General features: G+C 49.6%; 2 protein-coding genes across 2 annotated transcripts in view; one reads left to right on the forward strand and one right to left on the reverse strand.

Annotated features, from left to right (window-relative positions):
• brd3b (bromodomain containing 3b) overlaps window positions 1-18,689 on the reverse strand; it is a 25,852-nt gene extending 7,163 nt beyond the window's left edge. The window contains exons 1-10 of the mRNA XM_080532422.1: window positions 18,611-18,689; window positions 15,971-16,370; window positions 11,859-11,996; window positions 6,356-6,500; window positions 5,944-6,125; window positions 4,541-4,948; window positions 3,902-4,030; window positions 2,407-2,589; window positions 1,480-1,557; window positions 43-269 (exon numbers count right to left, since the gene is read on the reverse strand). Of these exons, the coding sequence (XP_080388548.1) occupies window positions 43-269; window positions 1,480-1,557; window positions 2,407-2,589; window positions 3,902-4,030; window positions 4,541-4,948; window positions 5,944-6,125; window positions 6,356-6,500; window positions 11,859-11,996; window positions 15,971-16,192 (1,712 nt within the window). The 5' untranslated portion in view covers window positions 16,193-16,370; window positions 18,611-18,689. The remainder of the gene's footprint in view (window positions 1-42; window positions 270-1,479; window positions 1,558-2,406; window positions 2,590-3,901; window positions 4,031-4,540; window positions 4,949-5,943; window positions 6,126-6,355; window positions 6,501-11,858; window positions 11,997-15,970; window positions 16,371-18,610) is intronic.
• Window positions 18,690-23,600: 4,911 nt separating this feature from the next.
• Window positions 23,601-27,279, forward strand: LOC308159122 (tripartite motif-containing protein 16-like; the record flags this gene model as incomplete). Its single annotated transcript, XM_080532875.1, has 6 exons — window positions 23,601-24,176; window positions 25,364-25,450; window positions 25,588-25,821; window positions 25,984-26,143; window positions 26,470-26,520; window positions 26,678-27,279. The coding sequence occupies 6 exons, from the start codon at window positions 23,601-23,603 to the stop codon at window positions 27,277-27,279; spliced, it is 1,710 nt and encodes a 569-aa protein (XP_080389001.1).

A 27,279-nucleotide genomic window follows, 5' to 3' on the forward strand; every position in this document is an offset into this window, starting at 1 on the left:
GAGATGACGCCGTCTGATAGGTCAGAGGTCAGGTGGTCATACCTGGTGGCTGTCACCGTGCTGTTGGCTTTCCTGGCAGGAGCCTTCTTCTGATTGGCCGTCTTGGCGGGCTGCGTGGACTTCGCCTTCTTCTCTTCCTCCGCCTTCCCCTTGGCGGGCTTCTCCTTCTCCTTCTTCTTCTTCTCTTTCTCCTTCTTCTCCTTCTTCTTCTTTGGTTTGCTGACGGGGGCCTGCGACAGGACAGCCAGCTGCTCGTGGACGGCCTTCAGCTGCGGAGAGAGACGGAGCTTAGTAAACATCCCACGACCCTGGACGCTCTACTCAATCATCCACCAATCACATCGATGTAGCAGGAATTAGCCTGGTCCCAGATCAGACTGTGCTTTAGCCTGGTCCCAGACCTGTATGTGTTTAGCCTGGTCCCAGATCTGTATGTGTTTAGCCTGGTCCCAGACCTGTATGTGTTTTAGCCTGGTCCCAGACCTGTATGTGGTTTAGCCTGGTCCCAGATCTGTATGTGTTTAGCCTGGTCCCAGATCTGTGTGTTTTAGCCTGGTCACAGATCAGAGTGTGTTTTAGCCTGGTCCCAGACCTGTATGTGTTTCAGCCTGGTCCCAGATCTGTATGTGTTTTAGCCTGGTCACAGACCTGTGTCTGTTTATCCAGCTCCTCTGGCTGTGGTTGTCTGTCGTGCACAAGCAGATCTGGGATCAGGCCAGGAGTGTCATTACGTCATGATTAAGACAACACTTCATACGAGAATCGAATCACCCAACTGAAGAAGTTTTTTTGTGTGTGATTGACTGTGTGTGTGTGTGTGTGTGTGTGATTGACTGTGTGTGTGTGTGTGTGTGTGTGTGTGTCTGTGTGTGTGTGTGTGTGTGTATTCATGGTGGCATTTCAGATTAAAAACAGCAGGTAACGGCATGCACATAAGAGGTGTCTTGTTGTTAAATCATTTCTGATTGGTCAGGAGGACGCTGGCAGAGAGAGGCCAACCAATCGAGCGGGCCGTATCTACCTCACAACGCTACTAGACGCCACGCTGACCTCACTCCTCTGTCTGTCACTACACCTGACGCTGCCACACACAGGAAGTGCCGTCCCTCGCTACAGGAAGTAGCAGAGAGCTCTCCTGCCCCGTCACCACCAGGCGTCCCAGCTAAGTTAATCCAGCACCTCCCTCCACGGCCGCCATCTTGACTAGCGGCATCTCCCAAATTCTCCCCCCCTCCCCCTCCTCCTCAGCGCACCGCCCCCCCCCCCCCCGAATAATGCCCCTGATGATGGCGCGACCTGCTTAGCACACTGCCAGCCCTCCTTCCCTCCTCTCCCCCCCACTCCCTCCTCCTCCTCCTCCCCCCTCCCGTCTATAGCCCCCTAGCGCCCCCTCCCTGTCTATGAGGTGAACACAGGACAGAGGGTTCGTGTGGTGGGGGGGGGGGGGGGGGGGGGCTGGGGAAGTAAGAGTTAAATCACCTGGAACCGTTTGGCACACCCGTTTTTTTTCCCCGCCCTGTTACCAGGGTTACCATTGGGCTGCTCCACTGAAGCTTGCTGGTAAGAAAGCCAAAGGGAGGGGCAGGGGTCAGGGGTCAAACACACAACACAACGCCACAGAATCATCATGTTAACATTCTATAGCAGAACAACAACAATAGCAACAGCAACAACAACAACAACAACAAGACTAGGACACATATCAACAGCTGTACTGGTGCCCGCTAGCTAGCAGGTGTACTGGTTGGTGCTAGCCGCTAGCTAGCAGGTGTACTGGTTGGTGCTAGCCGCTAGCTAGCTAGCAGGTGTACTGGTTGGTGTTAGCCGCTAGCTAGCTAGCAGGTGTACTGGTTGGTGCTAGCCGCTAGCTAGCTAGCAGGTGTACTGGTTGGTGCTAGCACGCTAGCTAGCAGGTGTACTGGTTGGTGCTAGCCGCTAGCTAGCTAGCCGGTGTACTGGTGCTAGCCGCTAGCTAGCAGGTGTACTGGTGCTAACCGCTAGCTAGCAGGTGTACTGGTGCTAACCGCTAGCTAGCAAGTGTACTGGTGCTAACCGCTAGCTAGCAAGTGTACTGGTGCTAACCGCTAGCTAGCAAGTGTGAATGTAGGGCAGGATGCACCGGTCTGGAAGGGCTGGTCGTCATGGTAGCGGTAGTGTAACTAGCTGCTCTGTGATTGGCTGACTGACCGGCATCTCTGGTAGAGTAACTTCTCAACTGCAGGTGGTTATGAATGTGTCAATGTTCTACTTAGGGGAGGGGCCAGGGGGTGGGGGGAGGGGCCAGGAGTTGGGGGGAGGGGCCAGGGGTTGGGGCCAAGGGTTTGGTTTGGGAGGGCCAGGGGGTGGTTGGGGACTGGGCCCGCTAGGGGGAGGGGTTGGGGGGAGGGGCCCCTGTTGTGAACCCACCTGTTGTGAACCCACCTGTTCCTGTAGTTCGGCCAGTCGCGTGGCTCGGTCCTCCTCGGAGTCTGAGCTGTCGGAGGAGGAGGAGGCGGGGCTGCTGTCGCTGCTGGCCGCGGGATTGGCTGAGGGCACGGCTCCCTCCGCCGCCTCGTCTGGCATCTTGGCAAAACGCATCTCAAACACATCCTGAGACAGACAGACAGACAGGCAGACAGACAAACAGACAGGCAGACAGAGAGACAGACAGACAGGCAGGCAGACAGACAGGCAGGCAGAGAGAGAGACAGACAGACAGGCAGAGAGACAGACAGACGGGCAGACAGAGAGAGAGACAGGCAGGCAGACAGACAGAGGCAGACAGATAGAGACAGGCAGGCAGACAGACAGGCAGGAAGACAGGCAATCAAGCAGGCAGACAGACAGAGACAAACAGAGACAGACAGACAGACAGGCAGGCAGACAGGGAGGCAGACAGGCAGGCAGACAGGCAGACAGGCAGACAGGGACAGACAGACAGAGACAGGCAGACAGGGAGGCAGACAGGCAGACAGAGACAGACAGACAGAGACAGGCAGACAGACAGGCAGGCAGACAGGGAGGCAGACAGGCAGACAGACAGAGACAGACAGACAGACAGAGACAGGCAGACAGGCAGACAGACAGGCAGACAGGCAGACAGACAGGCAGACAGAGACAGACAGACAGACAGACAGGCAGACAGGCAGACAGACAGGCAGACAGGCAGACAGAGACAGACAGACAGAGACAGACAGGCAGACAGACAGAGGCAGACAGGGAGGCAGACAGGCAGACAGACAGACAGACAGGCAGACAGACAGGCAGACAGAGACAGGCAGACAGGCAGACAGAGACAGACAGACAGAGACAGACAGACAGAGACAGGCAGACAGAGACAGGCAGACAGAGACAGACAGGCAGACAGGCAGACAGAGACAGGCAGACAGAGACAGGCAGACAGGCAGACAGGCAGACAGAGACAGACAGACAGAGACAGACAGACAGGCAGACAGACAGAGACAGGCAGACAGACAGAGACAGGCAGACAGACAGACAGGCAGGCAGACAGGGAGGCAGACAGGCAGACAGGCAGACAGAGACAGACAGACAGAGACAGGCAGACAGAGACAGGCAGACAGACAGGCAGACAGACAGAGGCAGACAGGCAGACAGAGACAGAGACAGACAGACACAGACAGACAGATTAAAACATCAGGGTGTTTTTGGTGAAACTAGAATATAAACAGCTGTGAAATCCCTTTTCTCATTGACAGACATCCACTCATAGTTCGGTTAGGTTTAGTCAGTTTAGGGTTAAAAGTTGTGGTCAGGTTATGGTAAGGATGTGGTAAGGTTGTGGTAAGGTTGTGGTACGGTTGTGGTACGGTTGTGGTAAGGATGTTGTAAAGTTGTGGTAAGGATGTTGTAAGAATGTGGTTGGGTTGTGGTCAGGTTGTGGTCAGGGTGAAGGTGGGCGTACCTGCAGCTTGCGGGCCATGGCGACCACCTCGTGGTCCGGTGGATTGTACTTGTAGCAGTTTGAGAACATTAACCGCACGTCTGTGGCGAAGCTCTGGGCGTCTGGGTAGTCTCGCCCATCCATCTTTTTCTGTGTGGGGGAGGGGAGGTTAGGCAGACTCTTTAACCTCCAAGTCATTCTGAATGAATAGCAGAGCAGAGGGGGGATGGCCACGTTGATCCGGCATGCTGGGCCAAAACTTGGCAAAACTGGATCAGAAGCTGGACGATCCCGATTCTTTTTTGCTGTCCAGGATCAGATCCATCTGGCTGAGTTTGAGTCATACAGGGGAAATCAGCCAGATCCATCTGATCCAGGATAGCCAAAAAGAATCGGGATCGTCCAGCTTCTAGTTGCAGCATCTTTCATCTTTGGTCTGATCTGCCCAGTTTTAGAACGTCAGTTGTCAAGTGGTTGCCGAGTTCTTCCTCTGTGACGTTCTAAAACGGTCTCGTCTCAGATCTTTGGTCTGAACTGGCATTTAGGGGTGAGTGGGGGGGGTGAGGTCCATGGGTCAGGGTCAGGGGTCGTACCTTGACGGAGCTCAGGTCCATGGGGTAGGGGTAGGGTTAGGGTCATGGTTAGGGTCAGGGGTCGTACCTTGACGGAGCTCAGGTCCATGGGGTGTTTGATGATCTCGTGGTAGTCGTGCAGCTCCAGTGCCTCCGCGTCCACAGGCTTGTAGAAGGGCCACGCGTACGCCGCGTGCTTCTTAGACAACATCTCCTTCAGGATGACGTCGCAGTGCTTCAGCTGCTCTCCCAGACGCCCCTTCTTCCCCCCGGCCGCCGCCCCGGCCCCCGCTCCCACCAGGGGGAGCTCTTCTTCCGCCTCCTCCGCCTCCTTCTTGGAGGAGGGCTTGCCGGGCCGGGTGGCGCTCTCCCTCCTGGAGGACAGCTTGCCCTGCTTGGCCTCCTGGCCCCCCGGTGGGGGGGACTCACTCCTGCTGGCTGAGATGGCCGAGGTGGTGGGGGTGGTGGTGTCTGCTTTCCTCTTCACCCCCTTCTTCTATTGGGGTGGGAGGAGAATGAGGACAGAGTACTTTTAGAGAATCTTTTAGGAACATTCTTTTGCGAGGTCCAACTACATGAACATCAACGCTCTGCATCTCATCCCATCAGATACAAAGAAAACTGATTAATTATGACCACACACCAGCGTCCTGACCATTAGAATTATACATTCAGTATTCATACAGTATATAGTAATACTCAACAGTATTTACATCAGTGTGTCCTTCCTACTACCATTCTCTGATGTCCTAACTAGCGTTTGCCAAAGTGAAATCCACGCTGAAGCAGGGAAAAAGTGCTGGGCCGGACGGCATAATCACCTATAACATCCTCCCGGCCAGCCAACTCTAACAACAACAGGAGGCATTACTCTGAAGGAAGTCAACGACTCCAAATACCTGGGCTCATTGGTCAACTTGTCCGAGCAAGATCTTAAAGAGAGGAAGGAGCTTGTGTGGAGGGGCCTGAACAGCATGGCCAGTGTGTGGCACTCCAACCTCCCCAGACGGTAGAGTCCGTTCTCCTACACGGCTGTGAATGCTGGACCCTGAAGTCTACCCTGCAGAAGTCCCTAGATGGGTGCTACACCAGAATGCTGCATGCAGTACTTAACATCGACAAGACCAAGCATATTACCAACAAGCATCTGTATGGGGGGTCACCAAGGATAAGTGAGAAAATAGCAGTCAGGAGAATGAGGCTGGCAGGTCACTGCCAGAGACACCAGGAGCTGCCAGCCAGCAGACTGGTTCTGTGGGAGCCAACACACGGGCATCGATCACGAGGGCGTCCCACACTAACATACGTGGACGTACTCAAGAAAGATGCAGGAGCGGAAAGTACCGGCGAGCTAGCCAGATGTATAGAGGATCAGGATGACTGGAAGCGCTGATGGAGGGCCCGTCCGAGGACGACCTAGTAGTAGTGACTAGTGTCCTAGTGTCCTGACTAGTTTCCTGACTAGAGTCTGTTCAGAACCCCCCTGGTTACCTTGACGACTGGCGTTGCCGTGGGGACCACGGGCATGGAGGCGGCGGCGGCGGGGGGGGCAGGCGGGGCGGGCGTGGCAGAGATGACGGGGGTCTGGGTGACCAGGGGGGTGGAGGTGGGGAAGGAGGGGGGGGAGGAGGAGGGGGGAGGGGAGGAGGACTCCCCCTGGGTCTGAGGACTCCCTGGAACAACAACAACAACAACATCATCATCATCATCATCATCATCACCAACTGGTCCCAACATATGATGGAGCATTCATACCTCATAGCTACCCCAGTAGCGGGGGGGTTACCATAGTTACCTGTGGTGGGGGGAGTTACCATAGTTACCTGTGGTGGCGGGGGGGGAGGTTACCATAGTTACCTGTGGTGGCCGGGGGGGGGGGGGGGGGGGGGGTTACCATAGTTACCTGTGGTGGCGGGGGGGGCAGGCTTGCGGGCCTTGACCTTGGGGGCGGGGGGCAGCAGCGCCACCTCCTCCTGGGGCATCTGCGCGACCTTCTGCAGGAAGATCTTCTCCAGGGCCTGGGCCATCAGCACAATGTCATCTGTGGGCTGGGGACAGACAGGAACCACCGTCACCATGGGGACAGGACACCACCGTCACCATCACCATGGGGACAGGACACCACCATCACCATCACCATGGGGACAGACAGGAACCACCATCACCATGGGGACAGGACACCACCATCACCATCACCATGGGGACAGACAGGAACCACCATCACCATGGGGACAGACAGGAACCACCATCACGATGGGGACAGGACACCACACCACCATCACCATGGGGACAGGACACCACCATCACCATCACCATCACCATGGGGACAGACAGGACAGCACCATCACCATGGGGACAGGACACCACACCACCATCACCATGGGGACAGACAGGACAGCACACCACACCACCATCACCATCACCATGGGGACAGGACACCACCATCACCATCACCATCACCATCACCATCACCATGGGGACAGACAGGACACCACCATCACCATCACCATCACCATGGGGACAGACAGGACACCACCACCACCACCATCACCACGACCATCAGGACAGGAACCACACCACCATCACCATCATCACCTTCTCAGAGTGAAGTTTAAAACCTTCATGTTCGCTTTTAAAGCCCTAAACGGCCTCGCCCCAGACTACATCACAGAACTCTTGGACTACGCCTCCAGCGCAAGATCCCTCAGAACCCAAAAAGAGAGTCTTGATGGTTCCCCCGATCTACACCTCCTACTGACCACCAAGACCCCCCCCCGATCTACACCTCCTACTGGACACCAAGACCCCCCCCGATCTACACCTCCTACTGGACACCAAGACCCCCCCCGATCTACACCTCCTACTGGACACCAAGACCCCCCCGATCTACACCTCCTACTGTACACCAAGACCCCCGATCTACACCTCCTACTGACCACCAAGACCCCCGATCTACACCTCCTACTGTACACCAAGACCCCCGATCTACACCTCCTACTGACCACCAAGACCCCCGATCTACACCTCCTACTGACCACCAAGACCCCCCCCGATCTACACCTCCTACTGGACACCAAGACCCCCCCCGATCTACACCTCCTACTGACCACCAAGACCCCCCCCGATCTACACCTCCTACTGACCACCAAGACCCCCGATCTACACCTCCTACTGACCACCAAGACCCCCCCCCGATCTACACCTCCTACTGACCACCAAGACCCCCGATCTACACCTCCTACTGGACACCAAGACCCCCCCGATCTACACCTCCTACTGGACACCAAGACCCCCGATCTACACCTCCTACTGGACACCAAGACCCCCCCGATCTACACCTCCTACTGACCACCAAGACCCCCGATCTACACCTCCTACTGGACACCAAGACCCCCCCCGATCTACACCTCCTACTGTACACCAAGACCCCCCCGATCTACACCTCCTACTGACCACCAAGACCCCCGATCTACACCTCCTACTGACCACCAAGACCCCCCCCGATCTACACCTCCTACTGACCACCAAGACCCCCCCCCGATCTACACCTCCTACTGGACACCAAGACCCCCCCGATCTACACCTCCTACTGACCACCAAGACCCCCGATCTACACCTCCTACTGACCACCAAGACCCCCCCCGATCTACACCTCCTACTGACCACCAAGACCCCCGATCTACACCTCCTACTGGACACCAAGACCCCCCCCCGATCTACACCTCCTACTGACCACCAAGACCCCCCCGATCTACACCTCCTACTGACCACCAAGACCCCCCCGATCTACACCTCCTACTGACCACCAAGACCCCCGATCTACACCTCCTACTGACCACCAAGACCCCCGATCTACACCTCCTACTGACCACCAAGACCCCCGATCTACACCTCCTACTGGACACCAAGACCCCCCCCGATCTACACCTCCTACTGGACACCAAGACCCCCCCCGATCTACACCTCCTACTGACCACCAAGACCCCCCCCGATCTACACCTCCTACTGACCACCAAGACCCCCCCGATCTACACCTCCTACTGGACACCAAGACCCCCGATCTACACCTCCTACTGGACACCAAGACCCCCCCCGATCTACACCTCCTACTGACCACCAAGACCCCCCCCCGATCTACACCTCCTACTGGCCACCAAGACCCCCGATCTACACCTCCTACTGGACACCAAGACCCCCCCCGATCTACACCTCCTACTGGACACCAAGACCCCCCCCGATCTACACCTCCTACTGGACACCAAGACCCCCGATCTACACCTCCTACTGGACACCAAGACCCCCCCCCGATCTACACCTCCTACTGACCACCAAGACCCCCCGATCTACACCTCCTACTGACCACCAAGACCCCCCCCCGATCTACACCTCCTACTGGACACCAAGACCCCCCCCGATCTACACCTCCTACTGGACACCAAGACCCCCGATCTACACCTCCTACTGACCACCAAGACCCCCCCCCGATCTACACCTCCTACTGACCACCAAGACCCCCCCGATCTACACCTCCTACTGACCACCAAGACCCCCGATCTACACCTCCTACTGGACACCAAGACCCCCCCCCGATCTACACCTCCTACTGGACACCAAGACCCCCGATCTACACCTCCTACTGACCACCAAGACCCCCGATCTACACCTCCTACTGACCACCAAGACCCCCCCGATCTACACCTCCTACTGACCACCAAGACCCCCGATCTACACCTCCTACTGACCACCAAGACCCCCCCCGATCTACACCTCCTACTGACCACCAAGACCCCCCCGATCTACACCTCCTACTGGACACCAAGACCCCCCCCGATCTACACCTCCTACTGATTGATTGATTGATTGAAAACCTTTATTGTCCCCAATGGGGAAATTTTGTTGTCAAACAGCTCAGTTAGGGCAGAAAACATTCAGTACAGAAAACAGAAAAACATTCAATAAAAAACATAAAACAGTGCAGGCTCAATAAGTAAAAAGTTCCAAAAGTTCCATCTCCAGGTCTCCCCCACCCTGCAGGGCCTGGTTGTAGAGTCGGAGTGCAGCTGGAATAAAGGACTGTCCAAATCTTTTTGTACTTTGACGGGGGAGAACAAATCTGTGGCTGAACTTGCTCCTCATCCCTGCCAGCTCGCAGTACATCGGGTGGGAGGGATTGGCCAGCATGGCCGCCAGTTTTTTCCCCATCCTCTGTTCTGCCACCACCTCTAGGCTGTCCAGCCCGGTCCCCACCACAGAGCTGGCCTTCTTCACCAGTTTGTTTAGCTTCGCAGCATCCCTGGCACAGATGTTTCCACCCCAGCAGGCCACGGCGAAGAACAGAACGCTGGCAACCACCGACTGATAAAACATTTGCAGCAGCTTGTTGCAGACACCGAAAGACCTCAGCCTTCTCAGGAAAAACAGTCTGCTCTGCCCTTTCCTGAGAAGAGCCTCGGTGTTGTCAGTCCAGTCCAGTTTGTTATTAATTTGTACTCCCAGGTACCTGTAGGAGTCCACCCTCTCGACTTCCACCCCCTTGATGGTGATGGGGGCTGGGGTCCTTCTCTTCCTCCTAAAATCCACCACCAACTCCTTTGTTTTGCTGGTGTTAAGCAAAAGGTAGTTGGTGTCGCACCACTGCACGAAGCTCTCCACCAGGGCCCTGTACTCCTCATCCCTGTCGTCTGTGATGTAACCGACGATAGAGGAGTCATCCGAAAACTTCTGCAGGTGGCACTGGTCGGAGCTAAACTGGAAGTCGGAGGTATAGAGGGTGAAGAGAAAGGGTGACAGAACAGTTCCCTGGGGGGCACCGGTGTTGCACACCACCACCTCAGACTGACAGCCCTGCAGTCTCACATACTGACGCCTGTCTGTGAGGTAGTTGTGGATCCAAGCCGTCAGGGAGTCCTCCTTAGGGTTAGGGTTAGTTACTGACCACCAAGACCCCCGATCTACACCTCCTACTGACCACCAAGACCCCCCCCCGATCTACACCTCCTACTGACCACCAAGACCCCCGATCTACACCTCCTACTGACCACCAAGACCCCCGATCTACACCTCCTACTGACCACCAAGACCCCCCCCGATCTACACCTCCTACTGACCACCAAGACCCCCGATCTAGAGACTTTCAAGACTCACTCGCTTAAAACTCCCTACTGCCGTGAACGAGGCTGCCGAGATGTTCCTGACGTTGTCCTCACCCGTCTGTGTCGCCATATCCCATCATGTTTCCTCTCTGTTTTAGAGTCCGCGCCCAGGGCGCCCTAAACCGGCGTAGTTTGGTGCTTGTTTAAATAAATTGACTATGACCTCTGACCTCTGTGGCTCAGCTGGCAGAGCATGACGCTAACAACGCTTTAGGTCGGGGGTTCGATGCGCCAGCTAAATGGCGTATATTATGTATTATATATTATATATTATGTATTATATATTATGTATTATATATTATGTATTATATATTATGTATTATATATTATGTATTATATATTATATATTATGTATTATATATTATGTATTATATATTATGTATTATATATTATGTATTATATATTATGTATTATATATTATGTATTATATATTATGTATTATATATTATGTATTATATATTATGTATTATATATTATGTATTATGTATTATATATTATGTATTATATATTATGTATTATATATTATGTATTATATATTATGTATTATATATTATGTATTATATATTATGTATTATATATTATGTATTATATATTATGTATTATATATTATGTATTATATATTATGTATTATATATTATGTATTATATATTATATATTATGTATTATATATTATGTATTATATATTATGTATTATATATTATGTATTATATATTATGTATTATATATTATGTATTATATATTATGTATTATATATTATGTATTATATATTATGTATTATATATTATATATTATGTATTATATATTATGTATTATATATTATGTATTATATATTATGTATTATATATTATATATTATGTATTATATATTATGTATTATATATTATGTATTATATATTATGTATTATATATTATGTATTATATATTATATATTATGTATTATATATTATGTATTATATATTATGTATTATATATTATGTATTATATATTATGTATTATATATTATGTATTATATATTATGTATTATATATTATGTATTATATATTATGCAATGTTCAGGCTTCTGTTCACGCCTAAGCCTTCCCTGTAACTTCCATGGAATTATACAAGGTCCTGACCAGGGTAACTGCCTGAGACAATTTCCATGTAAATCGCGTTCACACGTACACCTTACCAGGTAAATAGGAAGGCTTGTATGTGTGAAAGGGGCTTTATTATTACCTTGTCGTAGATGTAACAGGTTGTAACAGGTGTTTACCTTGTTGTAGATGTAACAGTTGGTGAACATGGTGTTGAAGTCCTGCATGCACTCGCTGGCGCTCCAGTAGTAATTGTTCTCCAGACGTTTCTTTATCGTCCCCATGTCCATCGGGTTCTTGATCACTTTATGGTAGTCCTGTATCAGAGCAGAGGAGACCTTTAACACACTGTATGGTAGTCCTGTATCAGAGCAGAGGAGACCTTTAACACACTGTATGGTAGTCCTGTATCAGAGCAGAGGAGACCTTTAACACACTGTATGGTAGTCCTGTATCAGAGCAGAGGAGACCTTTAACACACTGTATGGTAGTCCTGTATCAGAGCAGAGGAGACCTTTAACACACTGTATGGTAGTCCTGTATCAGAGCAGAGGAGACCTTTAACACACTGTATGGTAGTCCTGTATCAGAGCAGAGGAGACCTTTAACACACTGTATGGTAGTCCTGTATCAGAGCAGAGGAGACCTTTAACACACTGTATGGTAGTCCTGTATCAGAGCAGAGGAGACCTTTAACACACTGTATGGTAGTCCTGTATCAGAGCAGAGGAGACCTTTAACACACTGTATGGTAGTCCTGTATCAGAGCAGAGGAGACCTTTAACACACTGTATGGTAGTCCTGTATCAGAGCAGAGGAAACCCTTGAGATGCAATAAGGCACTTTGGATGCAGCCATAAAATAAAACTCCTCGAAAAAAGTTCTGAAACGTTATTTCGGTCGACTATTCCTCCCCTTTAATAATACCAATTGGTATTGTATTTTATATCGTTGGAAAGCCTGATTAGTCATCTTTACAACGAGGTACAACTTGTAAGGACCATGCATTCGTGAAATGAGCAACACAGCTAAACGTGTGGGTAGCGGCCCAAAATGTTTTGCCAAAACCCCCTGAAATATTCTTCTGTTGGTATTCACTCTCGTTTTGAGTTGCTTGGTGTTTGCACTCTCCCACAGCTGACTCCTCTACACGTCCGACACGCCAAGCAGTTCTACTCAGCACATTTCTACGTCGTGCACAGTTCTATCCTATTGTATTGAGGAGATGGCGTGTGTCTGTGTGTCGGCAGGTCAGAGGTCGCTAGGCTCGGGGCCGAGCAGGTCGAATTGCGCGGGGGGGGGGGCGACTGTTTAACTTAAGCCTGGTACACAAAGATTTTCTAAATCTTAACAGAATTTTTATCTGAGAGAGACACACATAAAGATAAAAAAAATCATGGATTGAACAGTTTTGATAGTATTGCAGTGTTTCCTCTATATGCATTTATTCGTGACGGGGCGCCACTAATTGATTCCGACAGTCCACTTTGATTCAGGCTGCGCAGAAAGGCAGCGAGTTATTATGACCGGAGAACAGAAAAAAAGCAGATTGAAGCTAGATTTAGGCCGCTTCCAGACCAACATTTCGTTACGATTTAGGGCGTAGTTATTTACAATATGTTACAATGTTGCAATTAACCTCGTCGTTTGTGTTCGCACTGCAATCGAGACTGAATCGCTCTCAACAGGCGCGCGGCGACGCGCTTTCAAAACAGTTTTGTGATTGGTCCGAATTTAGCGGGACATTTGGATTTCTCTTTTAGCCCATCGCCGGTGCCTTTAATCCCATACGTATCCTAATCGAAAATGCAACATCATCAGCGACGACTGTGGGTTATTGCATTTACTGCTGTTCTCTGGTTCATGTTCTTATACCAGTGCTCAGTATACGAGTATTTTAAATGAACATTCGTAATGTATGTCTCTGATGTTCATGGTCAATTAAATCAGCCTATTTTGTGAAACAAATAATGTTCCCGCTAATGGGTTAACCGAGCATTCTCGCACCTAACGTGCAAGCACCTAGCTTCGAACTATTCATAGCAATATGCGCGGGGCAAAATAATCTATTGCCTCTAAAATCACCACGAACAGAACGGCGGAGGTACGGGTAAACACGGCTCATGTTGGTGTCCTCAAAGGTAAGAGTTGGTTTTCTTTAACTCAACTGATAGCATTACCTTGCTGTTGATTGTTTACCTAATGCTTCATCTGACTGTCACACTGTGATTTTACTTGTGTAAACAGTTAATGAGTAACGTTAGCTGGTTTTGTGCGTGTACTCTCTAGGGCTGCAACGATTAGTCGATTAGTCACGACTAATCGATTACGAAAATTCGTCGGCGTGAAATGTTGTTGTCGACTAATCGCATAAAAAGATATATTTTTAAAAAACGGGATTTTTTTATTTTTTTTTATTTAAAAAAAAAAAAAAAAAAAAAACGGGAGCCATGCAAGAATCAGCTGGGTAAGTTTTAGCTAACGTTGTTAGCCAACTGGCTAACGTTATATTGTTAGGGTCGTAATGTTTATGTTAGCTTTACTGTTACATGTTGGAAAACAACGTCTCATGGACAGGGCTGTACATGCTATGAGCGTTTGTGCTATTAATTTATTTGCCCTGTGGCACGCATGTGACAGACAGAGGCGCTTGTATGTAACGTTACGTAGCAGGGGTTTTCCATGTTGAAGCCAGGAGAACGCGAGATGAAATGAAGTGAGGGGTGGTCGCTATTAAAATACCAGGTAGTCATGGTGGATGATCATGAATGATGCTTGATAAGTGAATGCTATTTCAATTATGTTGAGTCCACCAGCGAGCTGTCTGTAAGATAAACAGCGCCAAGCGTAGCCTACTAACGTGAGCTGTCTGTAGTCTAGCCAGCAATGCTAGCTAGCCAATCAACTAGCTCTGTGAGCAGCTGTAGCTTGGCGTAACGTTAGGTTAGATAGCTAGTTAAGCCGGATTTATGCTTCTGCGTCGCCATTTACGCGCAGCGAAAAGCCACACGACTAATCGTGACTAATCGAAAAAATAATCGACAGATTAGTCGACTACCAAAATAATCGTTAGTTGCAGCCCTAGTACTCTCATGTAGGCCTACTTCGTATTGATCTTTCTGTGTGTGTGTGTGTGTGTAATGCGCGTTCCGCATGTTCCGCTGCAGCTGTAGGATATATTGGTATTTGATCACCTTCTATATAAAATCACCTGCTCGGCTTTAATGATGATTTAAGAAATTATAATTGTTGCCACCCTCTAGTTTTTGGTGAAACTACGTCTTTGTTTTGAGCGCCAGTGCGCGTTTTATGCGCGTGCACGCGAAAATACTTTTCGTTTTATGCGCGTGATACGCTATGCGCGCGAAAGATAACCGCTCCGCCACTAATGCGAAAAATCCTGGAGGAAACACTGTATTGTGTGCTCCGATATTCCCAATACAGCACACCACATACATAAATAGTCCCCCAAGCTAGAAAGATCCAAGCAGAGTGTCGGGAGAAATGTACTCCTAACACACCTCACACCACAGGATAATCTTGTAGGATAATCTTTAGAGCCATCCGATAATCGGGCGTTTGCTGTCCTTGGTCGGAAGGGGGAAAATCGGGCCAAAATCGGCCAGATTATCTTTATGTGTGATCAGGGTAGTATTGGGAATATCGGAGCACACCACACACAATACGATCAAAACTGTTCAATCCAGGATTTGTTTAGCTACATGTGTGGGGTCTCTGTCAGATAAAAAATATGTTAAGATTTAGAAAATCTTTGTGTGTGCTTTACTTGATTCATTCATTCACTCAGTAACCCTGCCACCCCAACCCTGTGCCTGTGCGTTAACTCTGTGTTCCATGTGCTCATGTTATCTGTTGTTAACTCTGTGTTCTATGTGTCTCATGTTATCTGTTGTTAACTCTGTGTTCTATGTGTCATGTTATCTGTTGTTAACTCTGTGTTCTATGTGTCATGTTATCTGTTGTTAACTCTGTGTTTTGTGTCATGTTATCTGTTGTTAACTCTGTGTTCTATGTGTCTCATGTTATCTGTTGTTAACTCTGTGTTCTGTGTCATGTTATCTGTTGTTAACTCTGTGTTCTATGTGCTCATGTTATCTGTTGTTAACTCTGTGTTCTATGTGCTCATGTTATCTTGTTGTTTCTGTTTCTCCCATATTGTCAGCGTCTTTGAACCCCAGAAAAGCGCTATATAAATATATTATTATTATTATTATTATTATTATTATTATTAAACCCCCAGTACCTATGGATGTGATTGGTTGAGACTTACGGCCAGGCAGAGTTTGATGGCGTCCACGGGCAGGTAGAAGGGCCAGGCGAACTGGTGCTTCCAGAGCGTCTTCACCACCACGTTCTGCATGTACTGCAGCTGGTTGGTCTTCCTGCCGGGCTTGGTGGCGTTGGTCCACTCCGGGGGCGGGGGGTTGACCAGGACCGGGGGTGGGGGGGGGGCAGCGGCCACGGGTGGGGGGGCCGCCGGCTCCGCCGACATACTGGCTGTGTGGGGGGGGTGGCTGGGGGGGGGGGGGTGGGGGTGGGGACACACCTTATCTCCTGGCGGGGCGAACGGTCTGATTGGCTGCTGCTGCTGGGCGTTCAGTGCGATCTCTGCTCCTCATTCCTGCTGTGACACACCACACATCCCATCTCACACACACACACACACACCCCTGGGGCGGGCGCACGCACACACACACACACACAGACACACAGACAGACAGAGACAGGGGTAGACACAGACAGACATGAACACACACAGACACAGACACACACATACAGACAGACACACACACAGACAGACAGACAGACAGTCAGACAGACAGTAGTTTAGTGCTGGTGGGTTAGGGTGATGGAGGTGAATGACAGGTCTTGGATCAACACAACAGGCACCAGCACACCAGGTGGCTCCCTCAGGCGGCTCACAGTGTTACACTCTACCAGGTAACCCCGACGGAAAAACATTTGAAAAAGAAAATCAAGACTTTGGCTTTGCTTTTGCATTCTCTTATTCTGACGACCACACATGTTAAACATCTGAACAGAAGATAACTCGCTGTCAGGAAGGCAATAACCATGGAAACACAGCCCAGAGATGGAGAGATAACCCTAGCCCAGAGATGGACAGATCAACCCTAGCCCAGAGATGGACAGGTCAACCCTAGCCCAGAGATGGACAGGTCAACCCTAGCCCAGAGATGGACAGGTCAACCCTAGCCCAGAGATGGACAGGTCAACCCTAGCCCAGAGATGGACAGATCAACCCTAGCCCAGAGATGGACAGATCAACCCTAGCCCAGAGATGGACAGGTCAACCCTAGCCCAGAGATGGACAGATCAACCCTAGCCCAGAGATGGACAGGTCAACCCTAGCCCAGAGATGGACAGGTCAACCCTAGCCCAGAGATGGACAGATCAACCCTAGCCCAGAGATGGACAGGTCAACCCTAGCCCAGAGATGGACAGGTCAACCCTAGCCCAGAGATGGACAGATCAACCCTAGCCCAGAGATGGACAGGTCAACCCTAGCCCAGAGATGGACAGATCAACCCTAGCCCAGAGATGGACAGATCAACCCTAGCCCAGAGATGGACAGGTCAACCCTAGCCCAGAGATGGACAGATCAACCCTAGCCCAGAGATGGACAGGTCAACCCTAGCCCAGAGATGGACAGATCAACCCTAGCCCAGAGATGGACAGGTCAACCCTAGCCCAGAGATGGACAGATCAACCCTAGCCCAGAGATGGACAGATCAACCCTAGCCCAGAGATGGACAGATCAACCCTAGCCCAGAGATGGACAGATCAACCCTAGCCCAGAGATGGACAGATCAACCCTAGCCCAGAGATGGACAGATCAACCCTAGCCCAGAGATGGACAGATCAACCCTAGCCCAGAGATGGACAGATCAACCCTAGCACAGAGAAGCAACACAACCTCCAACAGGAACAACTACAACACGGCTGCCGACTGTCTCAACTTCAGCAGCAACCACGTGAAACCCAAACACACACACACACACACACACACACACACCAAACACACACACACACACACCAAACACACACCAAACACACACACACACCAAACACACACCAAACACACACACCCACACACCAAACCCACACACACACCAAACACACACACCCACACACCAAACCCACACACACACACACACACACACACACACACACACACACACATACACCAAACACACACACCAAACACACACACACACACACACACACACCAAACACACACACACACACACACACACACACACACACACACACACACACACACAGCCCTTCACATATCTACCTGTTTAATAACGTGACCAGGGCAGCAGAGACACACAGCTTAGCATAGCGACACATTATTCCTTTAAAAAGATGGCGGGCATGGCAATGAAACACTAGATAGCTTAGCTTAGCATCTTAGCTTAGCTCAATCGGCAACATCTCCCCAGTGTAGACACCGTGCAGACAGCTAGCCCACCCCGACCCTGACCCCCAGCTGGACCACATGACCCCTGACCCCTGACCCTGACCCTACAACACTGTAGACGCGCTGCGATACATGCGAACGTGTCGTATTGTGGTTGTAAGCTACCATTAGACTAGCATGCTACCAGGCTAGCGGCTAGCTACCAACCCCAGACTAGGCATGCTACCAGGCTAGCTACCAACCCCAGACTAGGCATGCTACCAGGCTAGCGGCTAGCTACCAACCCCAGACTAGGCAGGCTACCAGGCTAGCGGCTACCAGGCTAGCAGCTAGCAGCTCTAGATGCATTGTCTGAAGGCGCCGAGCGGCAAAGTAGACATCTGAGAGCATTTGAGCGACACTTCCATGCGCCCGTGCACCATCTCAACATCACTAAATGGAAAATACATGTTTAACTTTATTTACTTTGTCCTCAAGTGGCTCCTGGGAGGTTTTCTCGCAGTTTTTTCTGGCACCTTTTTTATTTCAGCGGAGTGGCATAATAGATGAGCTGTCTGAGGGGCCGCCTGCGCATGCGCGACTCCGCGCTGCATCACGGTCGTTGTAGTGTTTTGAGAGGTGAGGTGTTTGGACCTGGGGTCTGTCCCTGAACTACTGACTAAGGCTGCGTTCGTAAATTCGCTCTGGAAATCTGATCAGCACTCATTGAACGCCTCTTGTCTAATCAAATTACTTGGTCCCTTTATGACGTTGAACCCAGTGTGCGCTCCGGCGCTGTCAGAGCGAATTTACGAACGCAGCCGACATGTTCCTGGGTGGTAGGTGTAGGGGTGTGTTTGGACCTGGGGTCTGTCCCTACACTACTGACTACATGTCCCAGGATGCACCTCCAGATCTGGGGTCTGTCCCGACACTACTGACTACATGTCCCAGGATGCACCTCCAGATCTGGGGTCTGTCCCTACACTACTGACTACATGTCCCAGGGTGCACCTCCAGATCTGGGGTCTGTCCCTACACTACTGACTACATGTCCCAGGATGCACCTCCAGAACTGGGGTCTGTCCCTACACTACTGACTACATGTCCCAGGGTGCACCTCCAGATCTGGGGTCTGTCCCTACACTACTGACTACATGTCCCAGGATGCACCTCCAGAAGCACAAGCCATATTTTGCCCCATCAGCGCTTCGTCATGAAAGGGAACATATTGCTGAAACCGATCGATTGATCATATTCAACATTATTAATATATGATATAATATTCAACATTATTAATATATGATATCATATTCAACATTATTAATATATGATATCATATTCAACATTATTAATATATGATATCATATTCAACATTATTAATATATGATAGCATATTCAACATTATTAATATATGATGTCATATTCAACATTATTAATATATGATATCATATTCAACATTATTAACATTATTAACCCAGGAAATCATCGTGGACTTCAGGAGGAAAAAATCTGAGGTCCAGCCCCTGCTCATCGACGGAGAGAGCGTGGAGAGAGTCTCAACCCTCCGATTCCTGGGGGTGCACATACAGGATGACCTGTCCTGGAAGAACAACACAGTAGCCACCATCAAGAAGGCACAACAGCGGCTCTACTTCCTGAGAGTCCTCAGGAAGGACCACAACAAGCAGGAGATACTGGTGACCTTCTACCGCGGCGTAGTGGAGAGCATCCTCACCTACTGCATCTGCAACTGGTTTTCCAGCTGCACAGCCGCAGAGAGAAATGCACTACAGAGAGTCGTGAGAACAGCCCAGAAGATCACCGGCGGCCCCCTCCCCTCTCTGGAAGAGCTGTACAACACACGCTGCCTCAGGAAGGCCTCCAAGATCTCCAGAGACCCGACCCACCCTGGATACGAACACTTTGCCCGGCTGCCCTCGAAAAGGCGGTACAGGACCATGTTCGCAAGGACAAACAGACTGAAGCTCAGCTTCTACCCCAGGGCCATCCAGGCCCTGAACACAGCAAAGACCTAGGTTCTGGGCCCTGGACAGATTGATGGCAGCTGCTGGATTGAAAAATCAGGTGTAGTGCTGAGGCACAAATGTGTACATTTCAAGCCTGCAAACTGCGACACTTTAAATGAATGTGCAATAACACTATGTGCAATATGACAACCCTAGGGTACATAAGGTTGCAGAGAAATAGGAAATGTTAGAATAGGTATAGCATAGCACATAGAGTATAGCACAGTGTTTTATCTGTACAGTATAGTATAGTGGATAGTGTACATAGCCTTTATTTATGTAAACCAGCTCCTTTCCCTTCTTGTTTTTTTAGTTTTTTTTTCTTTCCTAGCACCAGGGGAGCCCCCCCTCCCAAATTTCGTTGTTTGGTACCTGTACTATAGCAATGACAATAAAGACCAATAAAGACCATTCATTCATTCATACTTCTCTACCGTTCATAAACCATACTTCCTTCTGCTTCTCTATAGTTCATAAACCATACTTCTTACATGTTTACATTCTAACCATTTAGCAGATGTGACTTACAATTACAGATTACAGGGACAGTCTTGCTGGAGTCATTTAGGATGTAAGTGTCTTAAGCCCCCTGCCCACTGTGCGATTTGTCCACGATTTCGCCACGAATTTGTTGTCGCAGACTACGTTGCGTAGTCGTAGAGACATCCTAGCGTCGTAAGGCCAAATCGGGACGTCGTAAGTCGCACGGTGTGAGAGAGTCAGCGATTAACGACTAATTGCTCCTACGTTCTAAAGACGAGGCTACGACCTGCCGACAAATTTCTGGCAGGTCAGAAATTTCCGTCGTGGCTCGTGAAGTGTGGCTGGTCCTACGACACGGCACATACATCCGCTCAAAATCATCACAAGCCCAATAATGGCTGCCAAAAGAAACCCTACTGCTCGTGTTCAGTGGTCCCAGCCACTGGAAGAAAGATTGGTAGAGCTTTGGAGGGAACACGGGTGTCTGTTTGACGTCTCCTCCGCTTCCTATCATGACAGAGGGATGAGGGAGAACAGTTGGAAAGAGATTTCATCTGCCCTTGAGCTACCTGGTACGCTGAGTTTTGATTGCAATCTCTGTTGGTCTCAATGACTTCCTTTGGCTAGCTAGATTCACGTGAACCACGCACAGCTAGTCAACATTGACATACATTGAAACATGAAATACATGAAATTAAATCAATAGACAGCAGCTAACGTTAGCCGTCTTTCTTGATCTGTTTAGTAGGCTAATGTTTTTTTAAGTAGTAGCTAGCTAACGTTAGCTGTTTCTTTTATTTCAGCCAACGAGGTGCAAATGAGAGCAGCTTCTCTTCGCACCCAATATGGCAAACTATTGAAGCCAAAGCCAAGTGGGAGTGGAGACAAAAATCCAACTCCAAGGCAGTCCTGGATCTTAACACATTTGGATTTTTTAAAACCATATGTTGTTCATCGGCATGCAGAAACTAATTTGACAGTAAGTAGGCCTACATCACCGTTACCATGCAGATTTCCCCACTAAATAGTTCCACAGTAGGCCTGTGATTTCAAGGTAGACAGCCTGAGTTATAGCTATACTTCTAATAACTATACAGGTGAAATAAATGCACAGAATATCACACAATTCCCATTAATTGTAGAATCAGATTGACAGAGCACAGAGGAGATGTGTCAGGCTGAGGTAAATGTATAGAACTCAATAGACTGAATTCAGCACCAAACATGGGTTATACAGGTTATATAAACAGCTCCTTCTGCAGGTCTGGTGACCTGGATAGGTTGTGTTACATGCCACAATAAGTACATCATAATACAACATTAATGAGAAAGCATCTTTGCCTGCATTTACTGTACTGCTACTGAGCTGTGCCTTTTTTTGTAGTTGAATAGTTCAACAGAAGACCCTCCTGAAACACCACTGGATGATGATACACAAGATCAGAGGCAGACAGATGCAGGTCCAGAAAGAGAGCTTGATGTGGAGAGTGAAGGGTCACATGTGACTTCACGTGACCCTGCCATGAGTGCTGTGCAGTCACCCCACATATCACCCATGAGCTCAAGACCAGGCACCCCACTTACCATAAGAAGCTCTACTCCAGTAAACGTAGCCGATATGACTCCCACTGAGGAAGACGCCCAGACAAGGTCCCACGCACCGCAGCGTCAGGGAAAGAGTAAGGCTTCTGAGGGGAATGTAGAGTTATACCGAGTTCTAACCACTAAAGCTGTAAACCAAACGTAGCACCTCTCTGTCTTTATTCTACAGTATATTATAGAAGCTAAGACACTACACAAAAGGGGATAGTAAGAGTCCTCTGAACCACAAGGTGGGGCTAGTTTCCCACCGGAGAAGATTGGGTATAACAGCAGCAAGTTCTGCTCCTCTCAGCTCCTCAAAGAGGCTGGACCACAGAGTCCCTCTATTCCCACACCAGGTCTGCACCACAGTCTTTTACTGTGGAGGAATACTACCTATGGAATGCCATTTAGCTGATGCTTTTATCCAAAGCGACTTCCATCGCAGTGAATTAAAAACGAGTAGGTAAAGTGAGCTAATTGCTGTTGGTCCGCCATTTCTGACTCACGGTAGGAACCTTTGTATTGTTTACAGTTCACAATCGAACAATTTCAACAACTGCACAAGTCGCGTCACAAGCAATCGTGGCTGAGAGCAATCATACAGTGTGAGCACAATCATACAGTGTGAGCACAATCGTACAGTGTGAGCACGCACGTCGTAAGGTCTGATCAAGTCGGAGACGGTAGGACTGAAACTTTCAGTCGTGCAGTGTGAGGGGTTCACCGACATAACATCGCACAGTGGGCAGGGGCCTTTACTCAAGGGTTAACCCTAAACCTGCTCCCAGGTGGGATTTGAACTCATGACCTTCTCACGTTTCAAGTTTACAAGTGTAACAGAGTAAAAGTCTTAGGGTTCTGATCCTGACATTGCATTGCAGCACAAGACGTAGGGCATAATAAATCAAGCACAATTCAAAATAAAAGTGTCAGCAGTACAGGACATAAGAGACAGAAAATAATAAGTAACTAGATAAGGTGCGTTAGCGCTGGTAAGACAAGACAGGTTGAACTAGCGGTGCCGCTAGTGATAATAGAGTTCACAGCTGGCTCTGACCCCTGACCCCTGGCCTAGAGCATGAATACATGTGGTTGTCCTCTGTGCAATGACAACGGTTGGACCTTCATCTTGTTGGGTGGAGTGTGGAAGGTTGCCTGGGCAACAGAGAGACAACCTCTCTCTTCCTGGCCTCTATCCAACACCACACCTCCTACAGGTACAGAGTACACGCGTACACACACACACACACACACACACACACACACTGTTCCCGCCCACAAGCACGAACACTTGTCTTCTAAAGAAACGATACTTAACTCTGTCTATCTCTCTTATCTGACACTCTGACACTCAGTCTGGTAGTGCGTGCAGCAGCAGAATGGCAGAGAATATGGACACCTTCAGTTGTTCAATCTGTCTGGATATACTGAAGGATCCAGTGGCTATTCCCTGTGGACACAGCTACTGTATGGGCTGTATTAAGGGCCACTGGGACCAGGATGATCAGAAGGGGGTCTACAGCTGCCCCCAGTGCAGACAGACCTTCATCCCAAGACCTCTTCTACAGAAAAACACTCTGCTGGCTGAATTAGTGGAGAATCTGAAGAAGACGGGATTCCAAGCTGCTCCTCCTGCTCACTGTTATGCTGGACCTGGAGATGTGGCGTGTGATTTTTGCTCTGGGAGAAAGCAGAAAGCCCTCAAGTCCTGTCTGGTGTGCATGGCCTCTTACTGTGAGACTCACCTCCAGCCTCACTATGAATCTCCTGCCTTTAAGAAGCACAAGCTGGTCAAAGCCTCCACACAACTGCAGGAGAAGATCTGCTCTCGTCATGATGAAGTGATGAAGATTTTCTGCCGTACCGATCAGCAGTGTATCTGTTATCTGTGTTCCATGGATGAACATAAAGGCCATGACACAGTCTCAGCTGCAGCAGAGAGGGCTGAGAAACAGGTAAGAACCAGAGCTACTCATTAATGACTCTCTGATATGCGTAGAACACTTAGAACAGAAAACAACCCATTTTGATGTTGATTGAGGACAACATCACATCATTGTACCTCCTCAGATCCAAAGTCTCTTCCACACTACTGTGTTTGTGTATTGGAGAGGGTAAAGGTTGTTGGTGTTATTGTTTTATAAGCTGGTTCCTGTCTAGCTTTCTATTCTCTCTGTCTCCAGTAACAATCAGGAGATTGAGATTGAGATTGAGATTGAGATAACGTTTATTGCCACTATGCATTACACATATAGGAATTTGCTTCGTCACCACAGCAAGTGCGTTTATACTTTTTTCACATGTCAAAAAACAGGACAACACAACAACAACACAGGACAGACAACAGTGCATTGGATAGTGCGGTATAAAGTAAAGTGCAGTGCAGAGTTTTTTTTACAGTGAGTCCAGTTCAGTCCTGGGCAGACTTGGGGGCGGGGGGGGGGGGGGGGGAAGCCAGAGTCATTTAGCAGCCTGGCGGCTGAGGGGTAGAAGCTGAGCCTGTGGCGGGCCTTCAGTGCCGTAGGCAGCCGCAACCTTCTTCCAGAGGGAAGCAGGGTGAGGAGGCCGTGGCCGGGGTGGAAGGGGTCTGCCATGATCTTCCTTGCCCTCCTCAGAGCCCTGGTGTCATGCAGGGAGTTGAGGGAGGGCAAGGGGCAGCCGATCACCCTCTCTGCTGAACGTAGCACCCGCTGCAACTTGGCCTTGTCCTTGGTCGTTGCAGCAGGGAACCAGGTGATGATGGAGTGGGTGAGGATGGACTCTATGATGGCCGTGTAGAACTGGACCATCATGGACCTCGGCAGCCTGAGTTTCCTCAGCTGCCGGAGGAAGAACATCCTCTTCTGGGCCTTCTTTGTGAGGGCCTCGGTGTTCTGCTCCCACTTTAGGTCCCGGGAGATGGTCATGCCTAGAAAGCGGAGATCTGTCTCCATGACGTTTCATAGTCCAGCGACCAGCCTTTTCTTCATCAGCAGATTCTAAACGTGAATCATGGAACCAGAAGTGTTCTTTCAATATGAGTGATTGCTTTATAATCACAAGGCTCTTAGAAAGTAAAGATGATAGTTTGTGAAGTTATTGTTTATCATAATTCAAACAGAGTAAATATGCACAGTATTTATTAAAGTGTGTTCGTCCACAGAGGCAGCTGGGGATGAGTCAGCAGGAAGTCCAGCAGAAGAGAGAGAAGGAACTGAGGGAGATCCAACAGGCTGTGGAGTCTCTCAGAGTGAGTACTGACCAGAGGAGATGCACCATCACTGCTCTCCTCCAGTCAGCCACTCTCCAATCCCACTGTGTGTGTGTGTGTGTGTGTGTGTGTGTGTGTGTGTGTGTGTGTGTGTGTGTGCGTGTGTGTCCTAACAGAGCTCTGCACAGGCAGCAGTGGAGGACAGTGAGAGGATCTTTACTGAGCTGATCCGCTCCATTGAGAGAAGGCTCTCTGAGGTGAAGCAGCTGATCAGAGCCCAGCAGGAGGCAGCAGTGAGTCAGGCTGAAGGAGTCCTGGAGCGACTGGAGCAGGAGATAGCTGAGCTGAGGAGGAGAGACGCTGAGCTGGAGCAGCTTTCACACACAGAGGATCACATCCATTTCCTCCAGGTAACGACACTGACCCTCCATCTGCAATACTGAAAGGAGATTACTGTTCAGTTATTCATGTATTCTCTCTCTCTCTCTCTCTCTCTCTCTCTCTCTCTCTCTCTCCCTTTCTCTCTCTCTCTGTCTCTCTCTCTCTCTCTCTGTCTCTCTCTCTCTCTCCAGAGTTGTCAGTCTCTCTCCAGTCCCAGTGTGTGTTCAGACTTCCCCAGCATCATTGAGGGTCCTCTTCAGTTGTTTGGAGATGTGACTGAGGCTGTGTCTGAGCTGAGAGACAAACTAGAGGACGTCTTTAAGGGGGAGTGGCCCAAGATCTCAACTACAGGTTGGCTAAAAACTCTACCTGCCCAACCTTCACACAGTCAACTTTAGACCTAGCCTAACCTTAGTCCTAATCATCACTTTATACACAGTATGTTATATAGTATAATAATGTCTCTCTCTCTCACTCCCTCCCTCCTTCCCTCTCTCTTTTTCTCTTACCTCCCCCCTCCTTTTCCTTCCTCTCCTCCCTCCATCCCTTTCCCCTTCCCTCTTTTCCCTCTCTTCCCTCCCACCCTCCCTCTCCCTCTCTCCCTCCTTCCCTTCCTCCCTCCTCTCCCTGTCTCTCTCACTCTTCCCCCACCCTCTCTCTCTCCCTCCCATCTGTAGTGAATACAGTGGATGTTTTCCAGCCCAGGACCAGAGCCCAGTTCTTACAATGTGAGTGTGTTTATCCTGAAGTAGCTGACAGTCTCTCTCCACAAACCCTGAGATAGAACTAGAGAGCTCTAGGAGAGGCAGAGACTCATCAAAGACAGCCTACATATCTGACTCTCCTTATTTCTCTGATTTGGTCTCTGCTCTGCTCTTCTCCCAGATTCCTGTCGGCTCACACTGGACCCAAACACAGCATTCAGACGCCTCTCTCTGTCTGAGGGGAACAGGAAGGTGACATCTGGATCAGCCCAGTCATATCCTCGTCATCCAGAGAGATTCACTGGCCGGCCTCAGGTGCTGTGTAGAGAGGGTCTGTCTGGACGCTGTTACTGGGAGGTTGAGTGGAAGGGGTGGGTTGGTACAGCAGTCTCATATAAAGACATCAGTAGAGCAGGGTCAGGTAATGACTCTAGATTAGGATGCAATGACAAGTCCTGGAGGTTAAGGTGCTCTAGTGGTGGTTATAGTTTCAGACACAATAGTGTTCATACTGCAGTATCAGGCCCTCAGTCCTCCAGAGTAGGAGTGTACCTGGATCACAGGGCAGGTACTCTGTCCTTCTACAGCGTCTCCTCTGACACCATGACCCTCCTCCACAGAGTCCAGACCACCTTCACTCAGCCCCTCTATCTTGGGTTTGCGTTTGCGTCTCGGTCCAGTGCTGAGCTGTGTGAGCTGGATTCAGATACAGATTCATGTTCAGATACAGATTCAGATTCATCAGCAGTATCATATTCATCTTCATATTATGATTCAGATTAA

Source organism: Nansenia antarctica (assembly GCF_963989245.1).
Source record: "Nansenia antarctica genome assembly, chromosome: 5".
In the NCBI taxonomy this organism is placed as follows: Eukaryota; Metazoa; Chordata; class Actinopteri; order Argentiniformes; family Microstomatidae; genus Nansenia; species Nansenia antarctica.